Source organism: Leptonotus elevatus, chromosome 9 (genome assembly GCF_054856555.1).
Source record: "Leptonotus elevatus isolate MCC_2025b chromosome 9, RoL_Lele_1.0, whole genome shotgun sequence".
Taxonomy (NCBI): domain Eukaryota; kingdom Metazoa; phylum Chordata; class Actinopteri; order Syngnathiformes; family Syngnathidae; genus Leptonotus; species Leptonotus elevatus.
The window spans coordinates 26,260,447-26,286,263 of record NC_141247.1 but is presented as its reverse complement, the minus strand read 5'-3'; the positions used below and the strand labels follow the sequence as shown (position 1 = coordinate 26,286,263).

The following is a 25,817-nucleotide window of genomic DNA, read 5'->3' as shown; positions in this document are numbered from 1 at the left end:
TATGTATGTATTTATTTCATATACAGCATTTACATGATTAGCCGACAATATATAAAGAAATGGCTGACGTTGCAAATGAGGGCAAACAAACGCTGCATTGCAATCCCAAACCCGATCGAAATCGAAAATGGGATTCGCGCTCCAATCCGCTGAGCGGCGCTACGCAAACGGAAGCGGCCGTTTGCGGAAAGCAGTACTTCCGCCATCCCGCTCGACTCGGCTCGTCACTCGCTCGGCTCAGCCGCCAACATGAACGCGCCTCCCGCCTTCGAGTCGTTCTTGTTGTTCGAGGGCGAGAAGAAGATCACCATCACCAAGGACACGAAAGTGCCCAACTCGTGTCTGTTCACGCTCAACAAGGAGGACCACACGCTGGGAAACATCATACGAGCGTAAGAAGCCTGCGGATACGCCACTGAACACTTGCTCGTCCTCCGTGATCACAAACAAAACAAAGGCAATGGTTATTTGACCGTGACCGGCAACTCTCCTGCTTCCGTTATCGACTCTGATTGGTCATCGCCGCGGCGATATATGCTTGCCTATTTGACCGCGATTACGGTGGGTTGGCCGCTAGCCAGCGTGATGAGCAGGCTGCTGAGAATCGCTTATTTTGCCGTGAGTCGTGCTTCTTGCAACTTTTCATTTTGCCACCCAAAAGAGGCATCAGCAGCCTAACATATTTCAAGGGACAGTGTACAGTTTAGTGGCAAAGAATAGAATGCAACAAATTGGCACCTTGCGCACTATGGCGGAAACAAACGTTGCCAGCCTCTTCTATTATTATTCTATTATTACTACGTCCGCCAAGTTCTTCTCTTTCGATCTACTTCACTAACAATTTGTTACAAGAAATTTCAAAGGAACAAGTCACATTTTGCGCCAATGAATCGAGAATTTCCCACCAGTAATAATATTCCTGTGATTATAGAAGCATTTTCGAATATGGCTGTTACAATAAAAGTTGCATTTGGGATCATCCTATTGACTTGCTTCTCATAACAAATCCATGACTTCCAAATAAATGTCAAAAATGCCTTTTCAAGCAAATGCAAAGCCGCGTACAAAATGTTCTGATGAGAGGAAATGTTGATGACGACGCCATTTTGCCGTTTTGCGAGCCAGGCAGCTGCTGAAGGATCCTCAGGTTCTCTTCGCCGGCTACAAAGTTCCTCATCCTCTCGAGCACAAGATCGTCATCAGGGTGCAGACCACGCCCGACTACAGTCCTCAGGTAACGCACACGCCAACGTCTCACCGACTAGTATATGATGGACTCACACCGGCGGCCATCTTGTGTTGCCACTGGCAAGCGCACTGCCAAAAATGTGGCGTATGCTTGTACCAACAAGACTGAGAGAAACGCTACGTGTGCTTTTCGTTGCTCACAATATCAATATTTTCAATAATTCAAAGATTTTGTCAGCATGCAAAATGTAAACCCAACCTCTGTAAGTCACAATTTGCCACACGGAGATGATGTCGCCTGAACGGTGGACGCAAAGCGTCGAATGGTTTCGCGGCGAGGCGCTCATGACTCGCCGCGCGTGTCAGTCCCAGTGGCAGCGCAAGATGGCCGCTCTCGCGAGCCGCTGAGAGTCCTGACGTCACGCCGCTGGTTATGTGGTTTGCGTCAGGAAGCCTTCACCAACGCCATCACCGACCTGATCAGCGAGCTGTCCCTGCTGGAGGAACGCTTCCGGGTGGCCATCAAAGACAAACAAGATGGCATCGAGTGACCCCCCCTCGCCCCCACCCCCACCCCCACCCCCACCCCCACCCCCAACCTTGTAAATAGTCACCAATGTGTACAACTTTTGTGTTGCAAAGTCGAATAAAGTTGGACGAAACCACCTTCCTGTCTGCACTTTGTTCCGTGCTGGAGGCGGAGCTAAGCTAAGGCTTTTGACAGCCTTGGGGGAGGTCATCCTCTTCACCAGGTGTCCCCCTATCCTGCAAGCGGTCTACGTTTCAGCACACCTGATTCAAATGATCAGGATCACCAGCGGGCTTCGGTTGAGCAGATCGTTTCAATCAGGTGTGTTAGAGGAGGGAAACGTGCAGGATGGCGGACCTGACGTCCCAAAAACCGCAAAGGAAGACGCCTTTGTTGCAGGGCGGACATTTTCTTTGATTTGCAGAAAGAAATCAAAATTCCCCCCAAATTCAACACGTTTAATCAACATCAGACCCGACGAGCGGATCGCGTGCACTCTGAACGGACGCTTGTGTGGATGCGCGTGCGGCCATCTTGCCGGCAGAGGAAGCGAAACCGTTGGGCGCCGACTTGGCCACTTTTGGCCATCGTCGTGGTGACGGCTAGCCAATCAGAACAGAGCGTATTTCTATCCTGAAAGCAGCCATCTTGAACACAAAATTACGCGGGGGTGGGGGGGTCTTGTCAGTCACTTTGTTGCAGTGGAAGAAAAACATCAGCGGGGGGCGCTAGTGCACCATTGAGCTGCTTTGCAAGCGCCAACAGAAGGAAGGACAGTTTTAGGTACTGCTGCATTTTTCTGCAACATGCAGGCAAGAAAAGAAAATCGATTTGGGGGCCGGCGAGAATTCATTGCATTCTTTTACATACCATCAGAGGGCGCCTGAGAGCCAAACTTTGACAACTGCCAATTCGTTTTTTTGCCATTTTGTCTTTTGTTGTCTGTTGTTGTTGTTGTTTTGCGCTTCAGACATCGGCGTCCCTCTGCGCCTCCATGGCCCGCTGCATCTTCTCCACCATCCACAGAGGAACCGAGAACGGCTTCATCTCGTCCATCTTCACGTCCGGGCAATCCCTGCGCGCGCACCAACGCGCACACCGTGAGGCAAGCGCGCGCACATTACGGCGGCGACGGAGCGCGACGGCGCCACTCACTTGTAATCGGCGCCGCGCGCCAGATCCTGGACGTCCTCCTCGATCAGCAGGTAGGCCTGCGCCCGCCGCCGAGGGCACAGGTGCAACGGTTAGTGTTTGCGGCGCGGCGGTTGGCGCAAGCGCCGATCGGCCTCACCATCTTGCCGCCCGTCGCTCTCATGTGATGACGCTCGGCCAGCCACTGCTTGTCTTTGGTGTCGGCCGCGTACTGGCGAGCGCACACGCCACATGTTACCGCCACCGCCGTCGCACGCGCGCCGTCCGTGTGTGCGCGTTTACCTTAAAGAGGTCGGCGTGTTTGATGTAGATCCGCCCTCTGGTCCCGCCCATCCCCAACGCCCTGTGACACAAAAGAACGACTTTTTGTAACGTGAGCGTTTTGCTCCAATTAAATAAGACGTTTAAAAGCTAACATTTGATTATTTATTGGATTCTATTCTTTCTGCCTTTTCCTTAAGAGATGTCTTTTCATTGTGGTTAGATTTTTTTTATTTCAGGTGGACCAAATTGGCTGCCGATTGCGATCGGCCAGCGGGAAAGTCATTTCGATTTTCCAGCCATCATTTGAATAATCAAGCGTGACGCAGTCGGGCCTCCGCGGATCGACCGACGGCGTTTCCGTGCGGGAATCCGTTTCAAAGCTTCATCAAAAACGGAACAAAACGTGTTTGACAAAATGTTGCTTGTTTTTGCCTGTTAAAAAAAAAAAGAAAAGAAGAAAAGAAAAGATTGCTAAACTGCGTCTTTTTCGGCGACAAACTTACTTGTTGGCTCTGGAGCCCAAAACAAAAGTGCTGCTTTCGTTGAGTCTGGACGGCTCCCACTAAACGCCACAAACAACAATTCTTCATCACTTGATGATGATGATGATGATGATCAGAAGCAAAAGTGCGCCGGCCGGCCGGCACGCTACCTTGGGTCCTTCTTTCTTGATGGCGTCACATTTTGCCTTCACGCTGACAACACACACACGCTTATCATCTTCATCTTCATCTTCATCACGTGCCGTCATACTCACTGAGTGGAGGAAACGTTGAACGGTCGATCAGCCGCCACGCCGCCCGCGCGGTTCTTCCTCTGAGGACAAAACGAAACCTCAGTACGTGCTTGATTGGCACACGCACACACATCCTCACGGTGCTATCTTTATGGGGCCATGTCATTAACCTGATGCATTTGCTAGCCCCTCCCCCGAACCCCAGCCATCCAAAATGATTGGCTCGCCCTATTGCGCACGTCGGCCTTCAAGCGCCGCCGTCTTTGCCGCCTTCTCAAATGTTTTTTTTTCTCGAGGTGTGAAAACGAGTGCACACGTTCAAATTTCCATACGATTTCATTGGGTGGATAATCGATACGTTTTCACCGATATCGGCCTTTTTGAAAACGCGACAGCCGATAGAAGACGAATTTCAAACTGTCAACTTCAATTTTCTGCTTGACTGACGGAAACAAATTGTTGGAAGTTTTCATTTGCTGATGCAAGATTTGAAAAGTGAACCGACAAACATTTTGTCAATAAAGACAAGCTTCCAAGTGTTGGCGACCAGTTGCAATACGGATTGGCGTCCAACGACGTCAACGAACCTTTTTGAGGACTGGACTTGCTCTCTGGTTGCAGTTTTCGTCGTAAGCTCGAGACCGCTGCGGACCACAAAAAAACAACAACAACAAACAAACAGACTTGAAGACGACTCGGCAAAGGTCGCGAAGGGTTCATCCGGCGCTGAGATGGTTCGCACCTTGATGCTGACATCGCAACTCGACTTCTTCACCTCGCTTTCCGGAAACAAAACTTTGGCCTGTGGTGGTAACCATGGCAACCACGCACACACACACACACACACACAAAGAAGTCGTTGTCGTCATTGCTGCCAGAATGTCCCGATCTTTTATTTTATTTTATTTTTTTGCTCCCAAGTCCAAATCAGTTGATTTTGCGTGCAAATATTATACTTGTGTGATTGATCAAACACATTTTTGGCTTGAAGTCCAATAAAACAATGATTGACATTTTTGATTCCACATTTTGGCGATCAGCTGAAAATCCCGTGATTGGACGAGGACAACCCAAATTGCTCCACAAAATCAAACTCACAAATGCGAACAAACGCACACGCCTCATTTCACACAAAACCACAAAGTCAGAACACAATCACACCCAAATCCAAAGTGGCGTTGAAGACAGCAAGCTGAGGACACGCGACGTCTTACGTGTTCCAGAAGATTCCGGCAGGCGTCTTTGATGATGTGATCCGTGCGTACCTCGTCCCCGACGTTCTCCTTCACGTTGTGCGCCGCCTTCTCGAAGAACTGCGCCCACGACAACACAAGCCCGTCCGTCGTCACACGCTAGCAGCCGCGCGCGCGCGCACGCGCGTCTCGTACCTTGTGGTATTTCCGGAACACGGCCATGATGTCATCATTGAAGCTGGGCTGAAGGACGGCCCTCAGGAGATCCATGGACACCTGCGGGTCTGTGTAACTGCACGCACGCACGCACGCACGCACGCACGCACGCACGCACGAGGCCGTGTCAGCCGGTCAAAGTTCAGCAAGTCGCCAGAAGACAACGCAAATCCACAGCAGCCGCATTTTGCCCATTTTCCGGCGGATGCGACGCCACACCAGAAAGTGAAAAATATCAATTCACCCCAAAAGTGGGTCAAGTGTCGAATTTGAAGATATGAATATCTCAATAAGCATTTTTTCTTTTATTGGATCCCAACTATTAATGTCCTCCATTTTTTGTTTTTGTTTTTTTGCAATGGTTCAGTCAAAGCGGAGTTCAAACTCATCATGTGGCGGGAAAATCAACTGCACACGCAATGAAGATCAATCGACACGAACACAAGGAAGGACACTTTTTGTTTGTATTAGCATTTAACTTTGTTCCTTGTGCAGTTGATTGCAAAGAATTTTGCTTCATACTTTGCATTTTGTAATCATTGATCTTATTTATGCTTCACGACTTTATTTTCCTGGGCTGACTTGTTTGAGAGCCATGACGTTTTGTTATTAGTCAAAGAAAAGAAATACATGTTAAAAGGAAAAGATGAACTTTACTACTAAATAAACTAACATTTGTTAGCATAAAAACACAGAATTAGCGCCGAGTACTAACTGACAGTTCCGCATTGACTTCCTCCCACGTCGTGGGAGTGGCCAAATTTGGAGCCAAAAGATGAAGGTCGCCATCCGCCCATGAAAATCAATTCCTACTTTGCACAATTGGCAAGAATGGAGACGGCGGTTGGTTACCTGACGGCCATGTGTGAGCGCCGTCCTCTCCGGTGAACGTGTCTGTGTTTGATCATCAAGTTCCACGGATTCTGAAACGAGCACAAACAAACATGACGCCACTCGCCAATTCAAGTCGGCATTGGTGCACAGGGGCGCCTGAGCTCAGGGGTCACCAACGTGGTGCCCGCAGGTGTCAGGTAGCCCCCCCCCCCCCAAGGAAATATTATTATGAGAAATCATTAACGCTTGCTAATTACAACCTATAATGACTATTCTTAAGTTATTTGGCAGATTAAAATGCAGATAACCGATTCATAATGAATATAAAACGTATTTTTAGTTACATTAACATTTACAATAATACAAATATAAAAGGTACTGGCAGAACATTTGACTATTTTACAAAACTTTGTTTTTTCGTATTTGTTTAATTTTACAACAGAGATAATTCTCATAAAAATAAAGAGTCCATTTTCCATCTATTTTGGAGTTTCCGCTCACGCATCATTGCCTTATCATCTTTATTTTTATGATGTACTGACATGTTAATGTATAAATAAATAAATACAATTAAAAAACTGGCGTTTTTTTTAAGAGTTAATATCGGCCGATTAAATCAGTTAGGCAACAATGTGAGAAATGTGAGTCAAACTGGTAGCCCTTCGCATTAATCAGTAGCCAAGAAGTATCTGTCGCTTTGAAAGAAGAAGCTGCGTTTCCCGGTCTGTCCATCTTACCGGCTGCTGGCTTCCGTCCTCCGGCTGCGTCCGGTTTGTTTGTTTGTCTTCCATCGCAAAATCCTTCAGCTCGCAAGCGGCTAGGCTAACAACAGCTAAAGGCGGACAGGGGTAAAAGGCTTACATGTAACTCCGGCCAAGCGTCGTTTAAAGGCTAATATGACGACTTACGCTAACCGCAAAGGTTATTTGTAATAATTTCTCCGTCGAGTGAGTCACTTGAAGTGACTTTCAGTTCCCGGAGAGACGACGCAACAGCTCACTTCCGCTTTTGTCAAGTTAGCTGAGCCTGTCAAACACCGGCCGCTTCCGGTGGGTTGCTGCCTTCGCAATTTGCGACATCCGGTGTTGTTTACCACATTCAAGCGCTGTAACGCCTCAAACATTAATTAGACAAAATACAAATATTGTAACAACAATTCAAACTCATTCAGTGACAGCCCATTTCAGACCTTCCTTTACCCCACCAGATGAAAAAAAAGGGGAACACGCACACACACACACGCACGCACGCGCACACTTGTCTTTATATCATAGTGGGGGGATTCTCATTGACAAAATGCATTTCCTAGCCCCTCCCCTTAACACTAACCATCAAAAATGATTGCCTACCCGCATTCCTCACCCTAACCTCCACCATAGCCCAATTCAAACCTACACTCTAAAACCAAGTCTTGACCCTCAAAAAGAGGTCTGAACTTGTGGGGTCCCCACAATTTTAAGTCGGTCCCCACAATGGTAGTTCAACCTGGGAAAAGACGCGTGCTTGGGCCCCACAAGGTCGTAAAGCCAAAGGCACACACACGCACGGCGAATCGTGAGATTTTCGTTGCTTGCGGTCAGAAATGAAATGAACGAATCTTCCCGTCCATTGAAAAGCGTCGGCCTTTGGATAGTTGGAACTTGATTTGTGAGGATTATTTGGATTTCAAAATGTGATGAAATATTTGACAAATCTGCTCGAATTGTCCATTTGTATACAATGTAAAGTCAAGTTGTCGTTTTAAAATCATATTCCTTTAATGCAAAAGTAGAAGTTATGTACGTTGAAGTTATGCAATTTGACGAAGGCAGGACAAGTGGTAAGGATGAGAATATATCTTTACTGCGAGTCCAACTGCATTTTGTCCATATATGTACATTCTGCAGTTCCAAGTTTGGTATTTACAAGGGCGCGTCTTCTCATTGCGCTCAGCCAGCCAATAAGCTGAAAAATAAAGAAGCAGCTGATTGGCGTCGGTTGGAATTCAAAATCACAAGAGGGTTGAAAAGATCACAACACAAACGGTCACGTGCGACTTTCTCTTCGTTTCATGTGAAAACGTGTAAAAAGTCTCAACTTCATTGGACAAGCTGTTCATTTTTCTTTATACAAGTGGGAAAAAGTCTGCCGTCCTATTTTAGCAAGAAACACTGTACGCTGCCCCCCCCCAAAAAAAAAACCGCACACACACTCTAAAGTAAATACAGTAGTCAGACTGCAGAACAATGCAAAACTAAAGCTAAAGCAAAAAAAAACCACACACACACACAAAGCAACAAAGGGGTTACAGAGAGCAAATCAACAGGATGACGTATTTGCATCCGGTTCAGCTTGACAACGTCCATGTTGTCCTCGCTCGCATCCTGAAAAAAGAAAACATTTCATGCAAGTACGGCTGCTGGGTCAGGGGTCATCAAAAACTACAGAAACAAAACTTGCTGGATTGATTTCAACACACTCGAGACTGACATCCTCTCAGGAATCCCGGGATGGGGCTCAACATTACTTTTAATCGCGGGATTGGGACGGGACCGGATCAGAAGTTCCCGAGGGCAGATCAAGGCGGGGGGTGGGGGGTGGGGGGTGGGGGGGGGGGGTCTTGGACCCATCCACACTTGTGTCTGACCTCTGGCGATATTTTCCTGTTGACAAACTCCATCTTGTACCGATTGCGTTTGGAGGCGGGATTTGCGGCCGTGATGAAAACAAGAAGCGCCCGAGGTCGTGGGAAACAAACAAAGACAACATGGACGCTGCCTTTAATTGTGTTCTTGCACAATTACTCACAGAGTTCTGCAGTGAGAGGCGCTTTGTGCATTCGGAGCTGGTAAAAGATATTCGTTTTGTTTTGTTCTTATCTGCTGCAGTGATTGGTCAAAACCTAAAGTTTGGTCGACGTCTGTTGCCCAATCAGCTTGAAGTATTGTACTGAATGTCCCAATCAAATGAGTGCGAGATGGACATTGTGGAGAACTCTTTGCTCTTATCGCAAAGAGCAATCAGGCTAATGTCAGGTTCCACTTGTGTAGCCATTGACATTTTTCTTTCCATACGCTTTAAAATAAAATAAAAACAAATTTAAATGTAGCTGAACTCCATAATGGGAGCGAGTCCTTTGCGACGGGAGCAGGACAGGACAGGAGTCGTTTTCACCGCGAGTGGGACGGCACAGGATTTGTTTTTGGGCTTGGGTGACTATTGTCGAGGCCCAGGACGGGATTTTTGCTGTGGGAGTGAAAACCGTGTGCACGCGCACCTTGTACATTTACAACATTTGACATTTGTCTCTTCTTAGTAACACTTTGGTTTAGTTTTGAACAAACTACTGTACTGTAAACATTATGATACAGAAGCAACGACGACGCGTCACTTTGACTGTACAACATTTACACGGCGGGCGCCCGATCGGACGTGTCCTCGGCTCATTGCGGCGCATATCGACGTCAATACGCGCATTTATCGATGGCAATGTTTACACTGCAGGTCTTATACGCTCAATTAGCATTTTTGGGTCAAATCTGTTTTTTTCGTGTGTGTGTAATCATTCACGTGACATAATTGCAACCTCAGTCTATCTGGTGTGTGACCAGGACTGGACTGGACTGGCACAAAAAACGAAACAAAACTGCCGACCGAGAGCAGTCCCACGACTCCCACGTCGCTCCGCCACTGAAGTTAAACGTTTCAGTTTGCTGTCTATAATGTCAATGGCGGCTCCTGTCAATTGTGGGCCGGTCTGTTGGGGGGGGGGGGGAAATTGCGACATAGCAGTGCCCCAAAGATGCCGGTCCACCGGGCATCTGCCCTGTACGTCAGATTGCCAGTCCAGCCACGCGTGTGTGTGACCTGCATGCGCCGAAGACAAGATGGCGTCCACGTCGTGTTTATGCAAATATGGTTCGGTGCGGCGGGGCTCATCTTTTTTTATCATCTCATATCAAGTGGAGGACGGACAAATAATAATTTGCTGAAAAGCAGGCCCGGCTTTTCCATGTCCTCATTTGACGGAGACGTCATGTGAAGATGATGAAGATGATGAAGATGAAGCGTCGGCGTGGCTTAATGCCAACGTTTGCAGCTGTTCTCCCCCCCGCAAGTACGTGCAGAGCGCATACGGGACTTTTCATGACATGGAGGTTGGAAACATTGCGACCTGGAGGTCTCATTGCAAAAATTCACACGTATTTGATCTCGGAGCACAAATGAAAGTGACCCAAGTCGGATGTCAGACCGTCGTAAACAAAGTCGCACGTGCGCATACAAATGGCAATTTGGCTCCAATTTGCCTGCAGTGCGAACGCAGCCGATGATGGGTTTGGAAATCAGCCTGCCTCCCCGTTGCCACGGCAACCGTACGCCATCAGTGGTTCCATCGCAACATGTCAAAATAAGCAAAAGAGTTTGCCGCCATGTCGGCGCGTTCCCCCTTTCACACCGACCGCAAAGTTGCGCAACGAGAGGGCGGGATTGATCCGCTCGAGCGTGACATTTCGCACAGCCGTTGCGGGTTCTCGCATTCAGATGTTGGCAACAGTTGCCGCCTTGACAGATGTGCGCGTTCAACTTGTAGCACATAACTGGCACATGGGAGGTGTTGAAAGCAGAGTGGGAATTTATTGGGTGGGCGTGCCAAAGGGGGGCCGGGCCGGGCCGCCGCCGCCGCCGCCGCCGCTTCAAACTCTGATTGGCCGACTGACGCCAAGTTCAAGAAAGAAAAACGGAAAAGATAGCTGCCTTGCCAACCAAGCGGCCCAATGCGACATCCCGTGTCGTTATTGCTGAGAGCCGAGCCGCCGTGCTCCTTTACATGGCGGCCATCTTGTCCTGCGGACTGCCGCCGCCATTGTTGTTCTTGTCGTGGTTACCGGGCGAGACGAGCGCCTCGGTCGTCCTGTCGTCGGCCTTGTCGAGGGCTGAGGCGTCTTGTTCAGCCGGCGGCAGCTGGGCGGGGCCCGGGGAGGCCAACGGGGGCGCGCCGGCGGCGGGGGTGGCGCGCAAGGGCCGGTAGGACGCCGTCAGCTCGGCCAGCCGCTCCGGCGTGGGAGCCCACTTGGCGAAGCCCGCCGCGTTCTGGAGGAAAAGCACCGCCGTGCCGTGGACCGCCCGGTAGTACATCTCCTCCCTACACACGCACACGCACGCACACACTTAATTCAGATGACGTCCGCTTCAGAAAAATGTGCTACGCTTTTAATTTGAAGGATTTTCACTTGACTACTTTCAACGGCAGCTTTGCCACGAGCGCTGGTTCTGAACTGTTGCCCCGGGCAGGGATGGCGTTGGAGCCTTGGCCAGACTTTTGTTTACTTTTTTTCAACGTCCTCGTCTTTAAATCAGAAACTTTGTTTGAAGTTTTTGCTTGCGTTGTCATCGCAACATCCTGGTTTTTTTGGGGGGGCCATTTTCACACCTGAAAATCTTTGGTGGGCGAATTTCTATTTTGAACGATGAATGACAAACTTGCTTTTTTGTTTAGAACATAAACCCGTTGTAACCAATATTTTTGACTACAATAGTTTTCGAGACCAATTTATATTCGAAAAGCGCGATATCAATTTGATGCATTCTTCTTCTTATCACGATTCAAATACTTTCCATATTTGCCTACAACAGGGTCCAAATGTGAGCAAAGATCCCCCCCAACGATTGCGGTCCGAGTCGCAGAAGAGCGTTCGCTTGCGTTTGGCACCTCTTGCAGATGTGCTGACTTCCGGATCGGTACTCGTGCTCGTAGGCGGGCACGTTCATCTGGTGCCGCAGGAAGCGGCTCCCCTCCATGCGGCCGAGGGCCGGCGTCACGGGGTCTCGCCACTCGGGGACGAAGACGATGAAGGACAGCGGCTCGCTGGACTGCTCCAGAAGGTCCTGGTGGGCGACATGCAAAGGTCAGCCGGGCGCGACCTTCTCGAAAAACGGCCTTTGAACGCATCCGACATTTGACAACACTGCCGCTACTCGCTCAACATGGCCGCCGTCCTGTTGTGTGAAAGGTCACCTCAAAGTGGGTCACCATGGCGTCCATCAGCTCTTCACAGAACGGCGGGTTCGCTTCAAACGAGCCGCTGACGGGACAGAAGGACAAGAAGGGCCTGCAAATGCGCACACGGTTAGTCACACGCACACGCAGACACGCAGACGTGCGCGTCTCACCCTCGGGATCCGAAGTAGCAGTCGGTGTCGGGGAAGGCGGAGCAGAACTGCTTGTAGTAGCAGTTGAGCGGCGAGGCGAAACACTCGAAGGAAACGCCAAACTGACGGTTCAAAGCCTCAAACACAGACACCGGCAGCGCCCCCTGCAGGCCCGTGCCCTCGTTGGCGCTGCTGCCAAACATCACCTGCACACGCGCGCGCACGCACGCACGCGTCAGCCAATCACACTTCACGAAAGAGCGGCTGGCCAATTTGATGGGCGGGACGGACGTCAGCTGACCTGGTATCGCTTGAGCAGGCACCAAACTCTGGACAGGAACTTCTCGAAGCGAGAGTCGTCGATGCAGCTGTACCTGTAAAGCAGCTCCTGCACGTGCGTGCGTACGTGCGCACGGAAGAAATTTGCTTTTTAATTTCCGTCCCTTTACTGTAAAACAATTCATTCTTTCAATGTGAAAAAAAGATCATGACAATTGGAGAATGCTGAAAGTGGAGGATTTGGGGAGGAAATCTTTGGTGAATTTGCTGCTTTTGCATGACGCGGGCCCTTGAATGGTTGAGGGGAGCCAACGGGGTCATTTTACCGAAGGGGGAGACTTGAGCAGTGGCTTTTGTGGTGCGTGTGAGAGCGGCGGGCGTGGCGGGGCATGGCGTGCGCGGCGGGCGCGCTGGAGTACTGACCAGCTTGCTGAAGTGTCCCCTGTTGACTTTGACCATCTCCCCTCGAAATCGCAGACAGGCCACGTCGTTCTCAAAGTGAAGTTCCACCCGTGGGAGCGGCGGCGACGGCTGCGCCAGACGTAGCGGGTAACAGTACACCAGGCGGGACGACGAGGACGGCGGGGACGAGGACGACGTGGACGCATCTGAACCCACAACACAAGCATCTTGCCTTACACCAAACGTCAGCCGATGGCTTTTGACCTCCATCCGCGGCAGTTGCACGCAAGTAAAACGCTTCCTCTTGTTCACTTTGCACAATTCTCATTGATAACCAAAACCCTGTACGCTGAAACCCAGAATATGTCACGACATTTGTTGGAGCTTCACCCAAAAGGCAATCTTGCAAGTCACAGCCTAATTTGTAAAAAACTAAACTCCCACAAGACAATGCAAAGCAATGCCAAGACAAACACCCGCGTGACCACATGTGACCAGGATCAACGTCCTTATGTCATACATTGCGCCACGCAATGCATTCTGGGAAGCGAGTGGCTTCACCGTAAGAGCGAATAGTCGATATGTCACGTTTGCGCTCGTACGGGTTACGTGTTGGCGTGCTGACGCTTATCATAGCGTCAAAATGGCGTATCGGTCCGCATTTGATAGGAGTGACGTCTTTCCAGTGTGTGTGTGCGTGTACCTGTGGGCGGGTCTTGCAGGAGGCTGAGGTGCGTGTGTCGAAGGCGCCTGCTGTACTCGGACGACAGCTGGTAGATCTTGGAGCAGATTCCCTCCACCGAGTCTTTGGCCACGGCCGTCACGTGAGGGCCGCACTGCTGGCGCAGGTGCTCCAGACGGTCCTGCGCCAATCGGGGCATCTTCAACAAATGGGTGTGCGTGCGTGCGTGCGTGCGTGCGTGGCTTTATATCACCTCATTTTCTGGGGTTTTACTATCATTGTGGGGACATTTTGGTGGTCCCCGTGAGTCCAGACCTCTTTTTGGGGGTCAAAACTTGGTTTGGTTTTAGAGTTCAGGTTTGAATGGAGTTTTGGTTGGGGTTAGGGTAAGGAATGGCAATTTGATGCTTGGGGTTAGGGGCTAGGAAATGTATGATGTCCCCACGAGACATGTAAAGCCAGCGTGTGTGTGTGTGTGTGTGTGGCGTACGTACCATGTAGTCCTCCTTGCTGGCCGAATGGTCCCTGCGTAACCAGCTCATGGTGTCTTCGGCGTTCCACTTGACCACTTTCCTGCTCTCGGGGCTGGCGTTCCTGCGGGGGTGGGGGTTAGCGCGTTAGCAAGTTAGCGCAGCAAGCAACAGGTGGGCGGGGGAAGCGGCACGCCACTCGCCTGGAGTCGATCATCTTCTTTGCCGCTTCGGCGTATTTGAAGAGAAGCTTGCGGGCCTCCTCCTTGTATTTGATGCGAGACAGCCTGCCGGCGGCACGACACAAGGGCGGCGGTCACTTTGGCTGGTGGGCATGGCGAGTCTCAGGCCGGCGCCAACCAACCTGATGGGGATGTCGTTCATGACCTCTCTGAACATGGACGGCGAGATGACGGGCTCGCAGTCGCTGGGCAACATGGGGTCCAGACCTTTGTCCATCACTTTCCTCTCCAGCAGCCAGCGGTTGAACGACTCCCGAGGCGGGTCGATGCCTGCCGCCGAGCGCACAACACACGTCAAGTCACAGCAGCGCATGGAAGTCAAACGCCGCCGGCATACGTGCGTGCGTGCGTGCGTGCGGCTCCACTTGGGCTGTCCAACATTTTAGTCATTGAGTATTTGACAGAAAATTCCATCGACTAATCAAGTCATAGGACAAAATCAATGTATGCTTGCTTAAAGGCCATTTTGAGGAAAGACATTTGGCTTAACAACTAATGGGTTCCTCTTTTAGTTACCGTCACACGAGCCGCAGCGTTTCCGCTCCATTCATTCATGAGCGGCGGCCCGCCATTCCGCCTTTGTAGCCAAACCTTTAATGAAAGCATCTGGAGGCAAACGCCGCACGCATCGTGACGCCGCATGAATAATGAAAAAGGCGATCTTCGGCGCCGTTCGAAGTTAGATCAAATCATTGGCTTGTTTTGCCCGCCGCTGCTTGTTGTCAAACATTTTGCAAAGATCCTATCTTTAGTCACTGTCAATCTTTACATCATATGAAACTACGGTATGCAAATTGAGACGACCACACACGAGCAAATATGTTCATGTTGCACCTCCCCCCCAAAAAAGGGGGCAACCAAGAGAAAAAGTTAGTGTAGAGCCGTGATCCGTCAGAAATCGGACCATTTGGACCAATCCATCAAAAACGCATTTAATTGACAACCAATTAGTCTACGGGCACAGTTAATGATTGATTGTGCGTGCGTACCTTCTCTCTGGTGGCAGAGCTCGTGGTAGTGTTGCCTGAGTTTGGTGACCAGCTGAGCTCTCTGCAGCTCGATCTCGGGGTGGGGGGGCAGGTGTTTGGCGGGGGGGTGCTCTCTGACGACGGCGTTGGTCTGGATGTCCAGGTCCCAGTAGACGCTGCGCCGTCATCACAAAAGAAACATCAAGCGTGCATCCAGAGAGAAAGTCAACACATGACATCATCAAAGAATAAGGTCGGAGGTCATTTTGGCTTCATGTTGACAATTCTTTTGCAGGCATTTGGCCAAAGGCAGCACAATCTTGTGTCAGATGGAAATTGTGGCACACCAGCTCCCTCTAGTGGCAATCACTGCCTGCCCAAGTTCAGATCTTGAAGAATTGCTTGTTTTGAAATGATTCAACTGATGGACTGACGTCGACCAATGAAACAGGTGCACTTTTTCCCGTGTGTAAGTGCAGTGTTAAAGTTCACTGTGCATGCCGTAAGAGCGGCCTCAGACACTTGCTCGGAATAAAACATCAGCCTCGTTTTAATGACGCTGCTTCAAGTATTTTTCTTATATTGAAGGGCAACGCTCATTTTCAAACTGCAGACAGTAATATTACTTTATTCTTACACACCTTTGTTGTAAGCTTTGAATTCCTAAAATGACTTAACTTTAGTTTCCCAAACTTTTGAACATGTGGAGGCTTTTCTCATAATATTACGACTGTCATCTTGGAATTTAGAGGGTTTCTTCCCCAGAAAACGACAACTTTATTCCTGCTAAAGTTGTGTCCTTCCTTCCTGTAAAGGACATCAGTGAGTCTTGTGTTTTTTCTCTCTTGTATTTTGTTCCTGTAAACTTCGGCTGTTGTTTTTGCCAGTGGACTGGCAAGTTTGTCATTCAAGTGGTACTCGGAGTACAAGCCCAGTACTTTTTGGGGGGTTTGTTTTTTGGGTGCTAGTCAGTGTCAAAAGTTTGAGGATCGTCCTGACTTACATGGCCGGCTTGTAGGGAGCGGGGGCGGGGGCGGGGGCGGGGCTCGGTGTGACGGGCGTGGTCGGCACCGCCGCCGCTGCGCCTTGTTTGTCGTCGGGGGCGGCGCTCCAGGGTTTGGCGCCGGGCGTGCTGGGCGAGATGGGCGTGCTGGGCGTGCTGGGCTCGGCCTGAACGGACACACGCGTGTCGTAAGAGGATTGCCGTTGTCCCCGTGCGCCGCGCCGCGCTTACCTTGGCCCGTTTCAGGCTGTTGTGTCCGCCCGCCTGCTCCTCAGAGCTCCGCCTCTTCCTCTGGCCGTTGCCTAGGTTACCATCTGCGCCCTCTGCCGGAGTGGCGTTGAGGCCTAAAGGATCCGACTGCACGCACACGCACACACACAGAGCAGTGCTCGCGTTGTTACAACAGCTTCATCGTGAATGAATGTAATAGGAAAATTCATCATCATCATCATCATCATCATCATCATCATCATTCTTGATATGTCACACAGGCTGTTAATACCTTCAGCGTGGAAGTACAAGCATCTAGCTGTTATCTGGCTTGATGGATTTAAGTGGATAAAACTCACAATGTTTGGGGTTAAAAGAAAGAATGAGTTGATTTCCTCCCATTTAGTTAGCAAATGTAATAGAGTCAAAAGTTTTCAGGGCGGGTTGCGCCTCGCTACTTACAATGACGTCATGCTGGCCCAACACCGGCACCTCCCACAGGCTTTGATTGGTGAACCTGTTGAAGTAGTAAGGGCGGTTCTCCCGCCGAGACCAGCACTTGGACCAGCCCGCCTGGATCAGCTCATCTGCGGGTGGGAGACGGTTGGCAGATGAGACAGGGACGCGAGAGGACTGACAGGACGCGACTGGGTGGTGAGTGACAGACAGACAGACAGACAGACAGGTGTGAATGAGACAGCTGACAGTAAGAGACAGACAGCGGCAGTCAAAAAGACAACTGAGCGAAAGACACAAGTGAGACAGACACACTGCTAAGTGAGACAGACGGCAGGTGGACGTGAGAGAGCGAGACGGGCACCTGGCAGTTCGGGCGGTTTGGCGGCGGAAGGCGAGAGAGGCGGGCCGTGCGAGGCGGCGGAGGCGCTGGGAGAATGCACCACGGCCGCCTCCCCCTTTAGCGGTGCCTGGCTCTCATTGGACATCTCGGCTGCTCGTCACAAGCGCATCGATCCACCTGACGCCACAACACAGACAACAAACTCAAATCTTCTTGACTGGCATCCTTGAATCGGGAGGAAAGGAACGTTCCTTGAAAACTCAGCTCTAAATACAGGACAATGAGAAATGATATATGTAAGCAAGTCAAACAAGAAGATACTCAAATCATAACAATTAAAACAAACAAAAGAAAGAATACGAGCTGTATCTGCCAATGTTGGCCTCTTGTGGGCAGTGTGGTGCCGTGCGTACACACTTCCAATGAGATAGAAGAAGATTGTACCTGAGCTCTATTAATAGAACTCGTTTTTCACAGATTTATCTTACCTCGTGTATGTGCTGCCACAGCCTTCGTGTGTGAATATTCATGATTTGAAGGACTACCACTCCCCAAGTCACGGATAATTTTTCCGGTTAGCGTTTGAATAGAATCCCCCATGGACTTTAGAAATAGCACTAGCGAGGTTTCAAAAACAAAGCATGTTTCGTATTTCGTATGTTTCGGACACAATGCGAGTAATTCTTCTTGTCGTGTGTTTAGTTAGACAGTAAACTCCAACTGGGGTGTCATTGAACAGCTTCAAAAACACGGTGACACACAATCGCATACACAGGCAACATGGTGCATTCAGGGTACTGTCACAATGTAGGGAACTTGTCAATGAATCGTGCCCTTTTGCTCATGCAGTTGAAAAAGGCAATATTAAATCACGTACACTCCACCAATGGCCAGATGAGTACGTAAGAGCCCTGACTTTTTTACTCCGACTCTCAGCTTGCATCGTCCCTTCAGTGTGGAGTGTTCGCCACAAACAAAAAAAACATGAGGCTGGCTTCAAGCACAGCCCAGACTCCAAGAAAACTGAAAAAACTAACTTTATTCCTGCACACGTGCGTCCACATTGTACAAGCTTGACACCAAGGTTGCAGTTACACTTTAGGCCAGTGGCGGCAGTTGCGAGTAAAAAAGTGACAAAGTCCACAAAGGCACCTTTCAGGGCGAAGACAAGCCCGCTTTGATTCACAACCTTTAAATGAAGACATTCAATTGGACCCTTTTCAGCGAATCAATATAAAACAGATTGCCATACCCTACAGCGACATTCATACTGCTTTTGGTCGAAACTCAAATTTACAATTGAATGCCGACCTCGGGTGTATGAAAGTGTGTGTGTGAATGCGATGCATTATGGTGTAGAAAGCGCTATACGGTATATAAGCTCAGTCCATTTAGCATTCTTACAAGCTCGTGACCACTAATTATTTGAACAAGTATGAGGACAGAAGTTAAATGGGCAGCAGGACAAAAAAGACCAAGAAGGCGACAGGGGACAAGAAATGTAGCTCGATGAAGGCTGATACAATGCACTTCCTGCCGATGCTCTTATTTTGAAAGCTATTCACACCACTTTCCAGTGCACTATTTAGTTAGCAGACTGATGCTAACTTTATGCACGTTGATGTTAGCTTCATTCGTTGTACAAGCATTGTACAATATAAACAAGAGCTGTTGCTCACAAATGCTGTCTAGCCATAACCCATAATAATTATGATACAGGGACAATTGTGGAGTACACAAAGGACTTTTATTGGCTCACGTTAACATCTAAAAGATATTGTACGTGTCAAGACGATTCAGACGAAAGAGAAAAGCGCCATAAGCCGCCAACTGGGCTCCGGCAACAAAATATAGACACAATTTAAATACATTAAAAAAACGCCGCCCGCTCGGTGTGGTCCAGTTGAGTCGGTTAAGAACCATCGCAACGGCCCCGCCGCGACTGCGCGGACGAGCGAATTGCAAAAAAGGCCGAGCGAAAAGGTTGTTTTCTTTCCCCGGCCACAGAAATGAGCGCCATGGTTACACACATGCGCACTGCGGCGCTCCTCGCCAAACAAGGAGGAGGAGGAGAACGACGAGAAGTGGGCAAACGAGCCAAAGAGGCAAACGGCGAAAAGGAGGCAGAGGACGACAAAGGGCGCCGTTCGCCCGTCCGGATCTCCGAGCGGGGCGGAGGGGACGCCGTTCGGACTCGGCGGCACATATCGGGCCGACTGCCATCTTGTCCGTCGGGAGCCGCTGCCGTTTGGGCGCCACTTCTGCTCAGACAAGATGGCGGACACGCCCCTACCACAGCGCCGCGCGTCCTGCGCAACGTCTCGAGCTCTTCCTGCCCTCTCGGCCGCCACGCGAGGCGTTTGTGCGGTTCATTTCAAAGCCGAGAGCTTCCGATGCGCACTGGTGGCATCGGCGCGGCTCGAGCGCGCCGCCTTGCCTTACCTGGACTGTTTGAAAGGCTTGGAGACGCGGGCTCTGCCTGTCGATTCGGGGTCCTCCGCTCCGCTCCCTCCCCGCCTGCTCAGACATCTTTACAGGGGAGAGAAAAGAGCGACTGCGCATGCGCCGACACTGACACGCTTCCGTGTCCTGCATGTCATTCCCCGGCCGCCATATTGAGCAGGTCGAACGCGCTAATTTCCGCGCAATTTCGGCGCTGATTTCCGCGCTAGCCCCCCCCCCCCCCCCCCAAAAAAACACACGTTAAAAACGTAATTATTGGGATAATCATTGGATATGAATGATGCGTAGAGTAAGAATCGATGGGGACGGGTTACTAATGAGCCAATTTTAGTTGTAATCCAATTTTTGTTGACGAAATTTAGTGGATATTTTCCTTCACCGTTTTGTAACTCGTTGAACGCGCAAGACACATTGAATGCAACGGTGTCTTTATCAATTGTTTCAATGAAACATGTTGAACTGACACGTTACTAACTTTTCACCTAAATGAAAAAAAAGACGTGCATAATAGTTTAAGATTAATTTTACAGCTGCACACTGAATATAAACATTAAGTCAAGTGCAGTTGAACCCTGAACCGTTTTTCTCCCACCCGCGTTTCATTCCTTCTGACTGCATTGTGTCCATTTTTTGTCATTGACAAAATTGTCCGTCAATTTGAGTTACGGTTTGAGTGACGGATCGTCATCGGCTTTATGCCGATGAGCTGATCACATATCAGCTGTGTTGGAGAAGGGAAACATCCAAAACCTGCAGGATTCCGGCCCTCCATGCCCACCTCTGATTTCGACTGAATCCGTGGGTGTCAATGGTCAATTTAAACAGCTCAGTGGCCTCGTGGTAGAGCGTTCAAACCCCAGCCGGGTTAGACCTAAGACTGTCAAAATGGGAGCCATTTTGCCTCCCTGCTTGACACTCAGCATTACGGGTTGGAATTGGGAGGTTCGATCGCCAAATGAGCCGCTGTGACGTCCGTAAATGGCCTGAAATGCAAAATGGATCAATTGCTGGATGTAAAACGTCCGTTTCTTCCCAAACCATCGTGCGAGGACGTTTTAGTTGATCGAGAAGCTGTCGACGTCAATCAACGAACTTCAATGATAAAATGCATTTTTTTCTCCAAGAAGGTACAATAATTGATTGGTCATTTGGGAGCCACGTGCATTCGAATGATTAATACAAGCGAGTGGGTATTAGCACGCACGCACACACGCAAAAGGCGAACATTTCATGCACGATAAACAAAGTGAATAATTCATGGCCATTTATTTGAAAAGATGACATTTAAATAAATCACTTGTCAATTATGAAGAAAATATTAATCACAATTAATTAGGTAATTATTGAATTCACAATTAGGACAATCATGATACAAAACAAGAACAATGTTTAAATGTAAAAAAAATATGAAGACAAATACATTTATTTGAAACACTAATTATTAAAAGTTAGATTTGGACCAAACAAGATTTAAAAGGTGCAAATATGTCAATTTAAACAAGCCTGTGACGAGCATACAAAGTTTCAACACAATTCCACCCATGCGAAGTCTAACGAGCCCGCGCTTTCAGGTGAGCGCCTCGCCAATTAACTGGCGGCCATTTTGTACTTTGGCCCTTTTCGATGGCGGTTCTCTCCGCGGCAATGTCGACCGCCATCTTGTGGCCTCCAGGCTGTTGTACGTGGACCTCGGCCCGCCAACGGAAAAGCCAAGCTACAGGTTGACCTCGACGTACAGGTTGACCTCGGCTCACCTGTCGGCCAGGCGGGCGTCACAGATGTCGGCGCAGCACGAGGTCGACGGCGGCCTCCACGTCGTCCAGCACGAAGGCGGGTTCCAGCAGGCCCGCCTCGGCGCTCATGTCCCGGTGGCCGTGCAGGAAGACGTTGTCCCGGGCCCGCGCCGGCTTGTAGACGCCCGTGCACACCTGGCCGCACAGCACACGCGCGGCGTCAAAGCACGCCTTTCAGCAAACGCCTCAAGCGCTCCTCCTTCAAATTGGCATCATTTGCTGACTTTTCAAACAAAATGGAGGAACGCTGGCTGGCGTTGGCCCCACTTGACATCCCAACGAGACCCCTCAACTCAAATCTGGAGGTTGACCTCCATCATTTGTCACTTCTCGTCAGCGAGGCTGAGAAAATGATGCTAATCTATTGACACAATGGGCGAGTACTAAGACCAAGTACCGGTACTCGCAACCTCCGTTTAAAATCTGGAAGTAGAAATTATTAAGGAAAATTCACTTCTTGCAATTGGAAGGAAAAAAGCTTGCTTTACATGATGTCATCGTCACGCATCGGTTCGTTGGACACATTTGATGTATCGCTACGTGTTATCGATATCGCTAACTGCTCAAGAGTCGATTCTTGGCGTTGCAATCGAACATCTGGAAAAAAGGCTCTTGCAAAATGAAATCAAATGCAGGAGGGGCTACACAGATTTGTCACATGACCTCATAATTACGTGCGCCCCCGGTGGCAAAAACGAGCAACGACGCTCCCTTTTTCTCTTCCAACAAGCGCATCACGAGCTTTTCAAGTGTACGAAACACGATCGGCCAATCGGAAGCTTCGCGGCGGGTCGCCACCTACCAGGACGGATCGGCAGGATGCCGACTCCTCGGCGGGCTGACTCGACGTTTCCTGGCGGTGCTGCTGAGCCAGGTAGCGATTGTAAAGGTTGGCGCCGTAAACGTCTGTCATGGGGTTGTCGCTGAAAAACACAAAACGCACTCAACATTTGCACCATTTTTTACGACATTCTCGTTATGACACTAATGGCTCCGTGTCACGGTCGCAGTCGTGCTTACCCGACGGCGTAGATGGTTTGGACTTTGCGGTGGCGGTTGCGGTGCGTGAGCGCGCGCTCGGCGAAGCGGTAGGTGAGCAGGCTGGGCTTCCCCAGCAGCGCCCGGTAGCTCAGCTCTCGTCCCGTCAACTTCTTGTAGGCCGACTCCAAGCACAGCAGGAACATGCCGTGGCCAAAACTGCCCACGCACGCACGCACACGCACGCACGTCACATTTGGCAAATATGGCCGCCCGGACATGACCAATGAGGCTTTGAGCTGCTCAAAGAAAACAGGCCACTAGCTAAATGCTAAGGCTAACGAGCACGTATGTGGCGGAAGGCAAACTTTGGATTTGGTTTCAAGACTTGACTTTCTTGTTGACGTCGTGCGTGATGGCGGGAAGGTCAACGTCGGCCGGCCCGGCGCGTCGCGCACACGCTCGCTCCTTTGTAGCAAGCTGATCAAAGTTAGCACAAAGTGAGTTTGGTTGTTACCGCGGCGAAGGCGCCTCGGCCATCCACAGCAGGTCCATGTTGCAGGCCAGCACGGGCAGCTGCTCCGGCGACCAATCGTAAGCGTCCGCCGGCCGGCCGTTGGTCAGCAGCACGTCCACCAGCAGCTGAAGATTGGTCTCCCAGCGCACCGGCTCGCCAAACAGCAGCACGGCTGCCGTCGCGTCAACAAAGGCTCGCATCAAGCCGGCGACAAGATGGCGTGCAGGTGCTCGCTCGTACCTTCAATTTGAGGGAACTTGTGCCCGACGTTGGACTGCGAGACAAAAAATGACGTTTGCTGAAAGCAAGCAGGAAGTCCACGTCAAAGTGCAACATTGACAATTCGTGACAATTTGTTTTGCGTCCACCGCTGACGGGAATTTACGACCGGATAGCCGATAGGCCGCCATTTTGCTCCTCCCAAGAAACATTTCTCGCCATACGATCCCATACATCACCATGACGGAAATTGGACATTTGAGACCGCACGATTTATGATGTTGTAATTTGTTAAACATAAACAAAAGGACTTGCCTTAAATATGAAATGATGTGCTTAATGATGTTCACAGGAGGAAAAAAAGTTATAACTGTAAAAAGATGCCTCTGCCAATTCTAATATTGGGGTCCAAGGAAGTGAGCGATAAAAAGGAAAAACAGCACAAGAGTTGACAATCGAAATGAAAAGGACTTGAATGAGGTCAAAGGTCACATTGATGAGCACGCTATATAAATTTGATGAATTATTATTATATAGATACATGAATAAATAGTTATTTTTTGTTCATTTTGAGTTTTGGCAATTGACTAAATAAATGACTAAAAGCCAATTATTATTATTTATTTTTTTCTTTTTAAATAGTTGACATTTCCAAATGACATTTTTTACTATCCGTTTTTATTTTCACTTTTTAGTCATTTACTTGGAATTTTCTACACGGCGGCGGCGGACGTACGTACGGCTGCTTGAGGCGTCCTGTTGTGGTCGACCATGTCCAGCAGGGGGTGCTGCTCTCGAAGCTGCTCCATGCTCACCACCTTCTTGAAACCCAGACTGACTCGCTCGGGTCAAGGGAGGGTCCCAGTACAAAGTAGAGCCTGGCAGTGACGGCCGCGGCGAGGAAGGATACGTGCGCGCGATGTCCGTGATCGGTCCCTGGCCGGACACCAGCACGCATTTGTCGTGGAAGGCGGTCAGCGTTTGCAGAGGACTGTAGGACAAAACCACTTGATCGGGACTGACCTGCGAACACACGTCACAAGCGCGGCCCAGTCGCCACGCGCACATAAAAGCGGAACCCCCCGCCCCCAAGAGGGCCCACCTGCACGTCGAGCAGCGACGACAGCTGCTGCGCTTTGCGTTCGGCCCGGCAACTTCCGGCGTTGGTGACGAAGACGACGGGCAGCAGGAAGTCGCCGCGGCCGTCGAGCAGCTTCCGGAAGGCTCGCCGCGCCGCCGGGATGACGCCGCCGCCGCGCACGAGCACGCCGTCCACGTCCAGCAGGATGCCCGCCTCGCACCGCTGCTGCCGTCACACCGCAAGGCCACTTTCAAACCATGCTCATCTCCTCCCCCGAAACATTTCGCACCGACGGCCTCCAAGGAACCTCGCCAGACACATTGACAATTGGGATTCTTCACATAATCGATCTGGGACTTCACCTGCTCGGGAAAGGCGGGACTTGTGGACAATACTTGGAGCGGATTGGACGACGCATCTTTTATTTTGGGGGGTGTAACGTCCTCGCTGTTCAAATTCAAAAAGGAAACGGCGAGTCATTGTGCGAGAACACAATTAATTGCAGCATCCATTGGTCTGTTAGCTTTATTTGTTTCCTTCCCGCCATCGGCGCTTATTGGTTTCGTCCTGCCTAAACAACGCCTGATTGGTCCGACCTTAAAAAAGGTCGGCTGCAAACGGATCCGCGGGAAATGTACGAGATGAATTCTCGGGAGTTTGTCAACTCACAAATACCGCGAGAATTCATCTTGCTGGCGAGGTTAGCCTTCAAGTTGAAAAGCGCCACTTTCACATCAGCAAACAAGAGTTATGTCTGGTCGGCTTCCGTCCTGGCGCCATCATTGCTCAAGTTTTGCTTTCTCCAATTTTTGCCTTTAGCACGCACGCACGCACGCACGCACGCACGCACGCACTGACCTGCCGGGCGTTGGTGTAGCGCGCTGCCGTCCTGAGCGCACGCTGCAGGTGAGCGCACCACATGACGACGATGATGATGATGATGAAGAGCATAAGCGTCTGCTGCCCGACCGCCACCGCTTTTTAAAGTGCTGCTGGGTGACGTCATCTGCGGGGGCGGGGCTAGCGCACGGCAGCCAATCGGGGCTTCGCGAGGCCAGACGGTCGCTTTTCCGTTTACGCGGTCACACGTTAGCATGTAGCTCACGATGAGGGCTAATTGCTAACGTGACGAGCTAAAAGCGAAGCTTAGCGTAGCTCGGGCAAACAAAGGGCCGCTTGTGCGTTATTGAACGCTGCTGACTCGGGTTAGGTCGCCGTCACATGCGTGACCCGTCACATGCCGTGGCACGCTGCGACCAATCAAGCCATCGACCAGCACGACCCGCACATTCCAACCGTGTGTCACTTCGCGTGTCCTTTTTCTTGCCCTTCGCTTTCATTTCATTGTTGCTTCTGACAACACGATGCAAGCCAATCTTCGGACAACATTTATCATCGCATTCTTTTGGAAAAGGTCAAACAAAGATTTAGACGATCTGAAGGGAAACAAGAGTGAACTTACAATTAGCG

General features: G+C 50.1%; 4 protein-coding genes across 6 annotated transcripts; 1 reads left to right on the top strand and 3 right to left on the bottom strand.

The window, feature by feature from the left end:
• The first annotated feature begins 189 nt into the window (after positions 1-189).
• polr2j (RNA polymerase II subunit J) lies at positions 190-1,853 on the top strand. Its single transcript, XM_086084198.1, has 3 exons — positions 190-392; positions 1,126-1,234; positions 1,638-1,853. Exons 1-3 carry the CDS (start codon positions 250-252, stop codon positions 1,737-1,739), a joined length of 354 nt encoding a protein of 117 aa, XP_085940324.1. The 5' UTR covers positions 190-249; the 3' UTR covers positions 1,740-1,853.
• A 307-nt stretch (positions 1,854-2,160) lies between these two features.
• On the bottom strand, positions 2,161-7,166 carry LOC147169021 (deoxynucleotidyltransferase terminal-interacting protein 1-like). 3 transcript variants are annotated; one of them, XR_015095910.1, is made up of 14 exons: positions 6,850-7,137; positions 6,131-6,201; positions 5,258-5,354; positions 5,084-5,182; positions 4,612-4,671; positions 4,457-4,513; positions 3,891-3,949; positions 3,786-3,828; positions 3,637-3,695; positions 3,152-3,212; positions 3,009-3,080; positions 2,873-2,928; positions 2,588-2,792; positions 2,161-2,516 (listed from the first exon to the last, which is right to left on the bottom strand). XR_015095910.1 is itself a non-coding variant. In XM_086084192.1 (14 exons), exons 2-14 carry the CDS (start codon positions 6,901-6,903, stop codon positions 2,684-2,686), a joined length of 897 nt encoding a protein of 298 aa, XP_085940318.1. In that variant the 5' UTR covers positions 6,904-6,944; positions 7,027-7,166; the 3' UTR covers positions 2,161-2,683. The 3 variants fall into 3 exon arrangements, 2 of the variants coding, with proteins under 2 accessions (XP_085940318.1, XP_085940319.1); XM_086084192.1 differs by having other exon boundaries at positions 2,161-2,792; positions 6,850-6,944; positions 7,027-7,166; XM_086084193.1 differs by having other exon boundaries at positions 2,161-2,792; positions 6,850-6,944; positions 7,021-7,145.
• Positions 7,167-10,706: 3,540 nt separating this feature from the next.
• On the bottom strand, positions 10,707-19,844 carry pcif1 (phosphorylated CTD interacting factor 1). The gene is made up of 16 exons (XM_086084190.1): positions 19,739-19,844; positions 17,318-17,473; positions 16,960-17,084; positions 16,519-16,644; positions 16,288-16,454; positions 15,306-15,460; positions 14,439-14,586; positions 14,278-14,361; positions 14,099-14,198; positions 13,626-13,785; positions 12,944-13,128; positions 12,543-12,629; positions 12,263-12,447; positions 12,108-12,201; positions 11,802-11,977; positions 10,707-11,234 (listed from the first exon to the last, which is right to left on the bottom strand). Exons 2-16 carry the CDS (start codon positions 17,439-17,441, stop codon positions 10,916-10,918), a joined length of 2,235 nt encoding a protein of 744 aa, XP_085940316.1. The 5' UTR covers positions 17,442-17,473; positions 19,739-19,844; the 3' UTR covers positions 10,707-10,915.
• Positions 19,845-21,008: 1,164 nt separating this feature from the next.
• Positions 21,009-25,775, bottom strand: LOC147169019 (haloacid dehalogenase-like hydrolase domain-containing 5). Its single transcript, XM_086085101.1, has 9 exons — positions 25,206-25,775; positions 24,369-24,569; positions 24,177-24,289; positions 24,007-24,100; positions 23,288-23,321; positions 23,048-23,219; positions 22,573-22,749; positions 22,355-22,475; positions 21,009-21,687 (listed from the first exon to the last, which is right to left on the bottom strand). The coding sequence occupies exons 1-9, from the start codon at positions 25,296-25,298 to the stop codon at positions 21,532-21,534; spliced, it is 1,161 nt and encodes a 386-aa protein (XP_085941227.1). The 5' UTR covers positions 25,299-25,775; the 3' UTR covers positions 21,009-21,531.
• Between the last annotated feature and the right edge of the window lie 42 nt (positions 25,776-25,817).